Source organism: Coregonus lavaretus (assembly GCF_964263955.1).
Source record: "Coregonus lavaretus genome assembly, chromosome: 11".
Classification (NCBI taxonomy): domain Eukaryota; kingdom Metazoa; phylum Chordata; class Actinopteri; order Salmoniformes; family Salmonidae; genus Coregonus; species Coregonus lavaretus.
In genome coordinates, this window is record NC_139998.1 from 17,695,812 (window position 1) to 17,708,697 (window position 12,886).

The following is a 12,886-nucleotide window of genomic DNA, read 5'->3' on the forward strand; positions in this document are numbered from 1 at the left end:
GTCTCTCCTATCATTGCTACGCAGACGACACACAATTAATTTTCTCCTTTCCCCCTTCTGATAACCAGGTGGCAAATCGCATCTCTGCATGTCTGGCGGACATATCAGTGTGGATGTCGGATCACCACCTCAAGCTGAACCTCGGCAAGACGGAGCTGCTCTTCCTCCCGGGGAAGGACTGCCCGCTCCATGATCTCGCCATCACGGTTGACAACTCCATTGTCTGGATAAGAGCGTCTGCTAAATGACTAAAATGTAATGTAAATGTGTCCTCCACCCAGAGTGCAAGGAACCTTGGCGTGACCCTGGACAACACCCTGTCGTTCTCCACTAACATCAAAGCGGCGACCCGATCCTGCAGGTTCATGCTCTACAACTTTCGCAGAGTACGACCCTACCTTACACAGAAAGCGGCACAGGTCCTAATCCAGGCACTTGTCATCTCCCGTCTGGATTACTGCAACTCGCTGTCGGCTGGGCTCCCTGCCTGTGCCATTAAACCCCTACAATTTATCCAGAACGCTGCAGCCCGTCTGGTGTTAAACCTTCCCAAGTTCTCTCATGTCACCCCGCTCCTCCGCACACTCCACTGGCTTCCAGTTGAAGCTCGCATCTACTACAAAACCATGGTGCTTGCCTACGGAGCTGATCAGACCCTACACCCAAACGAGGACACTACGTTTATCCACCTCTGGCCTGCTAGCCCCCCTACCTCTACGGAAGCACAGTTCCCGCTCAGCCCAGTCAAAGCTATTCGCTGCTCTGGCACCCCAATGGTGGAACAAGCTCCCCCACGATGCCAGGACAGCGGAGTCACTGACCACCTTCCGGAGACACTTGAAACCCTACCTCTTTAAGGAATACCTGGAATAGTATAACAGTAATCCCCCCCCCCCCCTCCCCATTTAACAATTTTAAAAAAGAAGGGAAAAAAGGGTGGTTGTCCCACTGGCTATCCTAAGTTGAACGCACCAATTTGTAAATCGCTCTGGATAAGAGCATCTGCTAAATGACTTAAATGTTAAATGTTAATGATGCTTCTTTGACTAGACTACTGACTTTACACAAAATAAATAAAAAAAGCTTATCGTTTCATACACATCTATGTGCTTTTACGAAGGAAAAAACATGTAGGCCATTGGGAATTAACATTTATATTCGTAGCTACATCCATTGTAACAAGAACTAGATCACAATGGTGGTCATATCAACTAGTTGTATTTTTCCATAACTTCTGACTGATTGGTGGCACATTCTGCTAAAACAGTTGCCTTATAATTCAAAGGTTGTGAGTTCTAATCCCAAATGAGACAGTTGTCTTTTACTTTTTTTACAATATTTATCCCCTGCCCACACACTTCTAATTCTGAAAAGTGAAATCATACCTGTTAGAGGGGTCGCCCTGGTAGTAGTTGTAGGTTTTTATACAGTACCCAAGACCAATCTGTGAGTTAATTTGACTATTGGAAAAATAGTTACAGCGTAAATACTGAAATGCGGGTCGGATTTAATTGAGCCCCTAATTTTCATTTTCAAGGTGATGATTGCAATTTTCTTCCCAACACAATAAATCTGAGTCTACATTACAACCAAAACATTTTGCCGCTCCATAGGGGATTCAAACTTAAACCGCAAGCGTCAATAGATGTCAAGAACACAGTGCTTTACAACTGAAAGCTAACTGTCCAGAGCTGTACTTGCTCGCGATGCACATCATTTTATTATCAGAGCGTGCCAGTGGACTTCTGGTAAGTACGATTTAGTGAGAGTGTTGATCAGGTAGAACTACGTTTACCCACCCCCACAATGAATATGTATGAGCAATTCCCCCCACCAACAACGTCTCACCTGAATGCATTTTTTTAACATTTGAAGAGGTTAGGCAAAGGCTGAAATTGGGGTTGAGAGTTACCCTTTAACGTAACTTCAGTGAAATGACGTGGAAACAACTTTGATTCAACCAGTGTGAATATACAGCAGAAGAGCTTGGGTCAGATGGATCTCATTTCATTTGCGGAATTGAAATAGAAAGGGAATTGAAAATTAAATGACCAGACATAATTAAAATGGCATTCTCCAGATATGAATTTATTATCCAGTGTAATCTGTTAATTTACTGAGTATGAAACCTATGTGTCTGAAAACTTTCCATAACCTTTTGGCTTGCTACATTCAAGAATGGCAAACGTGAACAGCCAAATAAGCACTTTCTCAACCGTCTGTATACTTGAATAGTGGACAACCTCTGCAAAAACCTGAATCAATAAACCTAAGCTAGTAATTTTGGTCTTGAATGGGTGACCACTGATCAAAAGACTTGTGTGCTGGAGACTGAGATTGGCACTTAGGTTGTGTTACTGCAGAACACACAGTCACGCAACCATACATTTCAGCCATTACTCCCTGTCGCTTCACAAGCTTTAAGTCAAGCAGCTCCTGCCTCTCTCTCTCTCCAATCCAAAGCAAGCCACTACTGCTGCTGCAATCAGCGTACTGCTGGTGCAACGATCGTTAGAGGCAGTCCCAGTCTATGTTTGTCGAAGTCAGCAAACAAGCAGCGCCAATTAAGACTGCAGAGATAGCCTAGACCAGGGGTTTCAACTCTTACCTACGTGGTCCGGAGCCTGCTGGTTTTCTGTTCTGCCTGATAATTAATTGCACCCAAGTCTAAATCAGTCCCTGATTAGAGGAGGACAATGAAAACAATCAGTGGAACTGGCTTCAGGGTCCAGAGTTGAGTTTCAGGGGCCTATGTCCTACATTTGCATACAGTAACCCAATTCGTTTCTAACTTTCTTTCTAATTTCTTGGCCTCAGCCAATTGACTCTCTTGGAAAACCAGAGCTTTTCTCTCTTTTCCTTTCCACTTCCAGATTTATTTCAGCAGACGCTGCTCTTAGAGAGCTCTAGCAGTAAGAGCATAGCTAAAGTACACGGCCAGTGGTCTTTAGTAATAACAAATGTGTGAGCTAAGGGTTCCTGACAGAAATGGGTTGCGATTAGAGGTGATTCCAGACGATCAGTGCCAAGGAGTTGGGACTGGGGGTGAAAACCCAGGAAGGAGTACGTGACTGCTAATGAAAACAGAGCATTAGAAGAAGCTCAACTCTGTTCTAGTTGACCGGAGGAAGCTCAACTCTGTTCTAGTTGCCTGGAGGAAGCTCAACTCTGTTCTAGTTGCCTGGAGGAAGCTCAACTCTGTTCTAGTTGACCAGGAGGAAGCTCAACTCTGTTCTAGTTGACTGGAGTGCTACACTGTATTCAGTCAGTCTCTACTTACATCCACAGTGAAGTTCGTGGACTCCTGCGAGCGCCGGCGCACTTCGGCGTACGCCATTGTCAGGCCTTTCTCAATGCGCTCGCTGAAGTTGCAGACGCGCACGTCAATGTGCCTGGGCACAAACTGCAGCACTGGATGGGGAAACAGAAGAGAAGATTTATGTCTACATTCAGACACACCCTAACAACATAGTACATACTGGATATGCACTATTCAAATCTCCATTTCAAAAGTAGCTTGTATAGTTCGATACAAAATAGTGCTCTTACCTGAGTGTACCTGGTACTGGTGGTCTGGTACCTTCCAGTAGTGTGAGATGGACAGGAAGCGTCGACTTGACTGGCGCAGGGCGTTGATGATTGATATGGCCGTGTACACCACAGGACCCGACACTGCCCGGAACACAAAGTCTGGAGGATTCTTAGCAACCTTTAACAAGACACAGAAAAAACATCATTATAATTTATCTCCTAGAGTTATTCATTCACTTTCAATGATGGAGCTTAGATGCATTTAAATTCAGTCTTTCTGTCAATTTCTACCATCCTCCAAGTGCTTATTTATTTTCACTTCATTGAGCAGACACACTTATCCAGAGCAACTTACAGTAGTGAGTGCATACATTTTTATACATTTTTTTTTGTACTGGTCTCCCATGGGAACCAACTGAGCTACACAGGACTACAAATGAATATATCTTATACATTCAGTTTGTTCCTCAATTCTGGCACCTTGGTTGAACTACGAGGTACTGTATGCACACTACTTTTTCCTTTTGCACTGTACAACATTTAAATCGTTAAAGGTAGAGACAGTGTCTTAAGGTCACTGCCTCTCTGCTGGGCCATGAAGTGTTGGGTGTGTAGTTAGTCATTAGTCTTGTTTGTTTATCAAAGAGCCTGGAGATAAAGAGTCCATAGGAAGTGGGCTGTCCTTCCTGGTGTGTCCCATCCCAATACCCCCACACACATGACCAGTGCCATTACACAACATAACAGCCTCATACCCACAGCTGCAGTTCCCTAGCGCTTGATTAAAACTCAGAGCATGTTGCAGCTGTTAGGCGGTTTCTTAGGGAGCCTGCGCTTTCTAATGAAAAGCTAACAACAGTGCCAGCACTTTGAGGTTAGCTCTGTCAGACTAAGTCTATGGGCTCATTTACAGTGCCTTAGGAAAGTTTTCAGACCCCTTGACTTTTTCCACATTTTGTTACGTTACAGCCTTATTCTAAAATTGATGAAATTGTTTTTTTCGCTCACCAATCTACACACAATACCCCATAATGACAAAGCAAAAAACGGTTTTTATAAATTTTTGCAAATGTATTACAACAAAAAAATGGAAATATTACATTTACATAAGAATTCAGACCCTTTACTCAGTACTTTGTTGAAGCACCTTTGGCAGCGATTACAGCATTGAGTATTATTGGGTATGACGCTACAAGCTTGGCACACCTATATTTGGGGAGTTTCTCCCATTCTTCTCTGCAAATCCTCTCAAGCTCTGTCAGGTTGGATGGGGAGTGTTGCGGCACAGCTATTTTCAGGTCTCTCCAGAGATGTCCGATCAGGTTCAAGTCCGGGCTCTGGCTGGGCCACTCAAGGACATTCAGAGACTTGTCCCGAAGGCTCTCCTGCGTTGTCTTGGCTGTGTGCTTAGGGTCGTTGTCCTGTTGGAAGGTGAACCTTCGCCCCAGTCTGAGGTGCGGAGCGCTCTGGAGCAGGTTTTCATCAAGGATCTCTCTGTACTTCTTCTTTGCCTCGATCCTGACTAGTCTCCCAGTCCCTGCCGCTGAAAAACATCCCAACAGCATGATGCTGCCATCACCATGCTTCACCGTAGGGATGGTGCCAGGTTTACTCCAGAGGTGACGTTTGGCATTCAGGCCAAAGAGTTCAATCTTGGTTTCATCAGACCAGAGAATCTTGTTTCTCATGGTCTGAGAGTCTTTAGGTGCCTTTTGCCAAACTCCAAGCGGGCTGTAATGTGCCTTTCACTGAGGAGTGGCTTCCGTCTGGCCACTCTACCATAAAGGCCTGATTGGTGGAGTGCTGCAGAGATGGTTGTCCTTCTGGAAGGTTCTCCCATCTCCACAGAGGAACTCTAGAGCTCTGTCAGAGTGACCATCAGGTTCTTGGCCACCGCCCTGACCAAAGCCCTTCTCCCCCGATTGCTCAGTTTGGCCGGGCAGCCAAACTGGTGGTTCCAAACTTCTTCCATTTAAGAATGATGGAGGCCACTGTGTTCTTGGGGACCTTCAATGCTGCAGAAATGTTTTGGTACCCTTCCCCAGATCTGTGCCTCGACACAATCCTGTCCCAGAGCTCTACAGACAATTCCTTCGACCTCATGGCTTGGTTTTTGCTCTGACATGCACTGTTAACTGTGGGACCTTAGATAGACAGGTCTGTGCCTTTCCAGATCATGTCCAATCAATTGAATTTACCACAGGTGGACTCCAATCAAGTTGTAGAAACATCTCAAGGATTATCAATGGAAACAGGATGCACCTGAGCTCATAGCAAAGGGTCTGAATACTTATGTAAATAAGGTATTTCTGTTTTTAATATTTAATACATTTGCCAAAATTTCTAAAAAACTGTTTTCGCTTTGTCATTATGGGTTATAAAAAAATTAATAAGAATAAGGCTATAACGTAACAAAATGTGGAAAAAAGTCAAGGGGTCTGAATACTTTCCGAAGGCACTGTATAGCCTAACATAACTTTACCTCTGTAAAGACTGAAGAAAATGGCTGCTTTTTCAGTTCACTCTTATTTGAGGTATTGAAGTGAAGAATAAACCCCAATAAAAATACAGCAGTACTGTATTAACCCTCTACAGTCTAAGCCCTGTCTAAGGGGGGGGAGGTCTACTAAGCTAACATATGGAATTGTTTTAAGAAGGTCATACCAAAGAACATTTAGCTATTTGATTTTTAATTTTAAAACCCCTTGAAATATATATATTTTTTACATTTATATATATATATTGATTAAGCATTGCATTTGGCCTTACTGCTATTAGCCAATACAAACGCATTGAATAACAGATTCACTACATGGAACAACAGATAGTCCCCAAAACAAATCCAAAGGAAGTTTGTTCTAAGTGTTTGTCCTATATCTGAGAGATATTTTTAGGACATGTATTTATCTGTACTATATCGGAGAGATATTTTTTAGACATGTATTTATCTGTCCTATATCTGAGAGATATTCTTTGGACATGTATTTACCAATGATCCAGAAAATACTGCAGTAAAACCAAACAGAAAAAAAATGTATAGTCCCGTGTAGCTCAGTTGGTAGAGCATGGCGTTTGCAACGCCAGGGTTGTGGGTTCGTTTCCCACGGGGGGCCAGTATAAAAAATGTATGCACTCACTAACTGTAAGTAGCTCTGGATAAGAGCATCTGCTAAATGACTAAAATGTAAAAAATGCCCCATGCTGCTTCATGATAATCTACCTGCAGTTCAATTGACTTATTGAATTCAGTCTTCAGGACATCTCGGATTTGGGATTTGGCATATCCAACAGTGGCCCCAGCCGGAAAACCTGCAGAGGAGGGTGGAACCACACATAGGTAGTACATCTCATTGATAAATGCTGTTTTAGATTAATTTAGTGTACAATATTGTCAAAACATTACATCACAAACCATGACTTTCATACTAAAAGGGAAAGAATAACACTTCAGAGTTGTTAATTATATCTTAGTAACATTGATAAAGTTGACATTCCACATAATGTTTCTGCATTAAAAAAGTATATTAATACGACAAAGAGGTAATACAACTTACCGACTTTAACAAAGTACACAGGCTTGGTGACGTTACAGAGGTACTGGCGACCTATGGTTGTAGGAGGGCTCTTAGTAGTAGTTCTGTTTAAGAGGGTGGTGGTGGTGGTAGTGGCCAGAGAGGTGGTTGTAGAGGCCTCAGTGGTGATGGTTGTAGTAGTAGTGGTGGTGGTGGTGGCAGGATCAGTTGTGGAGATGTCTACACTGCTAACTGTAGTCTGGCTGTCGTTGGTCACTGCTGTGACAGGACTATCAGTATCAACGGCTTGGTCAGCCATGACTGACACCGGGGGGATGGTGGTGGCGTTGGTGGCTGGTTCTGTGGGGCCTGAAGTGATATTTGGTGGTAATTCTGTCTGGCCGGGAACTGGGGAGAAGGCGATAGAGGTGGTCATCACAGGAGTTACGAGAGAGGTGCTGAGGAGGGCCGTCTCTGTGGTGGTGGGAGAGACGTACCACTGGATGTCTGTCTCAGAGGCCGTAACACTAGGCTGCACAGACACTAAGACAGAGCTGCTGTCCAGTCCGACACTGGAGGTGGTCACGGGGCTTGTCCATTCACCGGAGGACACCTGACCAGTGACACCCCACAGAGAGGACGAGAGGTCCATGGAGGGGGTTGGCGCTACAGAAGGCTCCAGGAATGGCACTGAGACATTCAGAGGAGTCATCTCTGTGGTGTCTGCTGTGGTCGTATTGAGTGGCTCTGAGCTGGAGATATCAGTGGAGGACTCTTCGATCCAGGTAGTGTTGTCAGAAGGCTGGACCTCCACTCCATCCACTCCATAGAAGGCTGTGAGCATGTGGCTGAGGTCCACAGTGAAGGTGCTGGTGGCCATGATGTGTGTGGTGCTGATGGACATCAGGGAGAAATGCCTGGAGGTGGTGGTCACGTTAGTGCCTCTGTGTTCTTCTGAGTCATCCTTGGTCAGCTGGATGGTGTAGTACTCCAGGCTGTTCATGTCCGGTAAGAGAAGGTCTGTTGGTTCAACTGTGAAGTTATCTGTCCAGTCAACGTCAGAACCTTCTGGTAAACCACCTTGAGGTGTTGGTGTTTGTCTTGAGGCGAGCGTGGGGTGACTGGGAGAGGGATGGATGGAGAGAGGAACGGACGTGGGTGCCACACTTCTAACACTAGAGCTGTAAACTGTTGTTGTGAGACTAGGTGAAGACGTCATGTGACGCATCGAGGAGAAGGACACGCCGACCCTGGAGGGGAAGGAGGTGTCGTAGCTTTCCACGTTGGAGTCCTCCAGGTCGTACATGTCCGTGGGCAGGTTGGTGACCAAGAAGAAGTCATCCCCTTCCGAGCCCATGAAGGACATGGTCTCCATGAAGTCTCCGGAGCCCCAGTCCACCTCCATGGTGTTGGTGGGAAAGATGTCCTCAGGAGGGACCATGGTGGGCTCGGCCGAGGAGGACGTGGTGTGAGGGCTCAGAAAAGGCACGTAACTGGGAGCCAGCTGCATCTCAGGCGATGGTTTCGGGAGCATGTGGATATCTTGAACAGCATTGTCCTTCTGCATGAGCTCACTGCTGGGGCGAAGGTGATCCAGATAGATTAATCTACTTGAGGGATCTAGGGGCAGTTTGGAATCCAGCAAGAGATCTCCTAATCTCTGGGACACGTCTGGATTAGGTTTAGACTCTGGCCTGGCTTGGTCTGACTGGGCTTCTACATCTACCAGATCGTCAACAGGCAGTCTAGGCTGGTCGAGGGGTCCAACAGGAAGTGAAGTCATAAATGCAGGAGTTGTCTGTTTTGATGGGTCTTGCTGGTTGCTGGGGGATAATAATGGAGGTTCATCTGGAGCTCTCTCATTAGAGTTTGGGACAATTAACTGTACCGATGTAGTCCAACTGGTGGCTGTAGAGAAATACAAGGGTGTTGTGGATGTATTGGACTGTGGTCCGAGAGGCTTCTGGTGTGGTACTTTAACAAGGGTTGGAGAGACAACTGCCATGGTTGAGTTAGGACCAGAGAGCTTCAGCTCCCTTGAGAGTCTGGTAGGGCCTTTAGGTTGTTGCTGAAGGCCAATCACATGCTCTGAGGAGCTTAAAGGGGGAGTGGAGAGAGGGTCTGGACCAATGGGCAGGGGATCTCTAGAAGTCAATGATTTGGAGTTCTGAAAAGCTGAAAGACCCCATTGAGTAAGTGTTAGTGTAGATTCAGGTGGTAGGTGACCAGGTGAAGGCAGCGCTGTAGTTGTAGTCTCGTCTGGGTGCTCAGAGGCCTCAGTGTGTGAAACTAATAAGGCTGAGGGTGATTCAGTCCAGCTTGATGCTTTTTCCTGAAACTCTTCCAACATGGTGGGATCCAATGAAGACCAGTTTACTGAAAAATAAACAACAACATCAAACATGAACATTGATAATGGCAAATTATAGATCAGATAAGTTATCTGTAGAAACTGAGTAGCCTAACTAAGACTGCACTGAAATATTTGATGATCATTGAGACACATAAAGTACTGTGGAAAATAGCATGCTCTTCAAATTGACTAAGAGAGCGATATGATCTCATTCTCATTGAAGACTTGTTGTTGATACACAGTGAACCTTTTTCATTTCATTTTCTTGCCCAGTGAGTTTTGGCAACAACAACCTTTGGAAATGACCAGGAAGGAAGCCATCCATCACTCTTCAGAGAACAAAGTACGCTATAAATGTTGAACAAAATTGCAGGATCAAATCAAACAACACTGGATAAAGTCAACAGATTTAGCCTAGTGACTCAAAGATGAAAAACGACGGTGGTATTTCCACACAGGCATATAATTATAGACATTTCCTACATCACATCAATAGGACAGCTATGGTCTCAAATATGTTCTGTCACGCTCTTTAGCCTTAATTAGTAGGCTACTTTTCTCCCTAGAATAAACATTGATCTGTGACTGACAATAATTAACATACAAATTAATGAGACGAATCATGAATGGTCCCAAGGACATAATATAGGATTACCATTTTTCATCGGAGGGCTCCATATGGGCCTAACCTGATCCTCACCTCTAGAGCAAAGGTTATGGGATGATTAATGGACACTAAAGGCACAACATCTATTCTTCATCTGTTGTGGTCAGGGTTGGGGAGTAGGCCTAATCAGTTACATGTAATCAGATTACAAAAAACTGAGTGTAATCAGTTACGTTAACAGCAAAGATATGGTAATCAGATTACAGATACTTTTGGAAAAACTAGATGATTACTTCTTGGATTACTATTACATTCAGAAAGGATGTGTGCTGAAATAAAAATACATTACGACACCTTTCTGTTTTCTCAATGACATTCAATTTAGCATCGGAAAAAAGGCGCAAGTTTAAGTTTGTTCCACCTGAGCGAGTCTGACCACAAGTCAGAGACCACTATGATGACCACCAATCAGAGACCACTATGATGACACACCAAACACCAAATGTGTTTGATGGATTCTTTTGGTCTTCTTCTAATGCCTCTTAAGGGGGAAGTAATCCAAAAGTAACTGAAAGTAATCAAATTACATTACTGATTTTGGGTAATCCAAACGTTACACTGCTGATTAGGCTTATGCTACAATTCTGGACAGGCACCTAGTAACTGTAACGGATTGCATTTAGAAAATAATGAAATGTCAACTTACTGTAAGCCTGATAGACCGGCCTACTCAAAGTAGGCTATGTGCAAAAAGACTCCAACCAACAACGTTACATAAAATGTACAATACCAATTACAGGCTGCGACATTGTGTGCACTTCTACAAAATCACTACAGTGCCTTAGGTGTCAGGCTAATCACTAGTCTAACTAACGCAGTACCATTTGCCAAAGTGGCTATAAAATGGAAAAATCAATTCAGATCAACAAACCATTGATACAGTCAGTGTGGATGGATGCACACAACAATGACAAAAAAGTTATCCCCAGAACCCTCATGGAACAGCTTTAGTGTAATCCACAGCAGTGAACAATGGGTTAGGTTATCTCTCAGTGCACATTTTGTGACGGTGTACTATAATGCCATTTGTGTGTATGATCATACAATTTGCTTGTATAGCCTAATTAATGTTGTGTGTGGATGATGAAAAAGACTGGTCATGGCTCACATCAACAGCATAATCCCAGAAACCCTAGACCCACTCCAATTTGCATACCGCCCCAACAGATCCACAGATGATGCAATCTCTATCGCACTCCACACTGCCCTTTCCCACCTGGACAAGAGGAACACCTACGTGAGAATGCTATTCATTGACTACAGCTCAGCATTCAACACCATAGTGCCCTCAAAGCTCATCACTAAGCTAAGGATCCTGGGACTAAACACCTCCCTCTGCAACTGGATCCTGGACTTCCTGACGGGCCGCCCCCAGGTGGTAAGGGTAGGTAACAACACATCTGCCACACTGATCCTCAACACGGGGGCCCCTCAGGGGTGCGTGCTCAGTCCCCTCCTGTACTCTCTGTTCACCCATGACTGCATGGCCAGGCACAACTCCAACACCATCATTAAGTTTGCCGACGACACAACAGTGGTAGGCCTGATCACCGACAACGATGAGACAGCCTATAGGGAGGAGGTCAGAGATCTGGCCGTGTGGTGCCAGGACAACAACCTCTCCCTCAACGTGACCAAGACAAAGGAGATGATTGTGGACTACAGGAAAAAAAAGAGGACTGAGCACGCCCCCATTCTCATCGACGGGGCTGTAGTGGAACAGGTTGAGAGCTTCAAGTTCCTTGGTGTCCACATCACCAACGAACTATCATGGTCCAAACACACCAAGACAGTCGTGAAGAGGGCACGACAAAGCCTATTCCCCCTCAGGAGACTAAAAAGATTTGGCATGGGTCCTCAGATCCTCAAAAAATTCTACAGCTGCACCATCGAGAGCATCCTGACTGGTTGCATCACCGCCTGGTATGGCAACTGCTTGGCCTCTGACCGCAAGGCACTACAGAGGGTAGTGCGTACGGCCCAGTACATCACAGGGGCAAAGCTCCCTGCCATCCAGGACCTCTATACCAGGCGGTGTCAGAGGAAGGCCCTCAAAATTGTCAAAGACTCCAGTCACCCTAGTCATAGACTGTTCTCTCTGCTACCGCACGGCAAGCGGTACCGGAGTGCCAAGTCTAGGTCCAAAAGACTTCTCAACAGCTTCTACCCCCAAGCCATAAGACTCCTGAACAGCTAATCATGGCTACCCGGACTATTTGCACTGCCCCCCCACCCCATACTTTTTACGCTGCTGCTACTCTGTTAAGTATTTATGCATAGTCACTTTAACTCTACCCACATGTACATATTACCTCAACTACCTCAACTAGCCGGTGCCCCCGCACATTGACTATGCAACGGTACCCCCCTGTATATATAGCCTCCCTACTGTCACTTTATTCTATTGTATATATAGCTTCCCTACTGTCACTATATTTTTACTTCTGCTCTTTTTTTCTCAACACTTTTTTGTTGTTGTTTTATTCTTACTTTTTTGTTTAAAATAAATGCACTGTTGGTTAAGGGCTGTAAGTAAGCATTTCACTGTAATGTCTGCACCTGTTGTATTCGGCGCATGTGACCAATAAAATTTGATTTGATTTGATTTGATGATGTATGGGGACCATATGTTCCATAGTAAAAACCTCAGGTCATTCTAGCTTAAGGGTTCAAAGTGAGCTACTTACTGAAGCACACTAGTAGCTAGTTACCATAACATTTGCTGGTGCTTGACCTTCGAATGTCCCTGTTCTCCTTCATCACAAGCAAGTGTATATTTTATTTAAAAGCCATCACAAACCTACAAGGACAAAGTCTAGTGAT

The 12,886-nt window shown here is 44.7% G+C and overlaps 1 protein-coding gene across 1 annotated transcript in view; it reads right to left on the reverse strand.

The window, feature by feature from the left end:
- Window positions 1-12,886, reverse strand: part of LOC311137396 (UPF0606 protein KIAA1549-like) — a gene marked incomplete at its 5' end in the record, with an annotated part of 87,066 nt that overhangs the window by 34,875 nt on the left and 39,305 nt on the right. Inside the window, 4 exons of the mRNA XM_084171861.1 lie at window positions 3,281-3,411; window positions 3,550-3,709; window positions 6,752-6,840; window positions 7,086-9,419. Coding sequence (XP_084027987.1) covers window positions 3,281-3,411; window positions 3,550-3,709; window positions 6,752-6,840; window positions 7,086-9,419 — 2,714 coding nt within the window. The remainder of the gene's footprint in view (window positions 1-3,280; window positions 3,412-3,549; window positions 3,710-6,751; window positions 6,841-7,085; window positions 9,420-12,886) is intronic.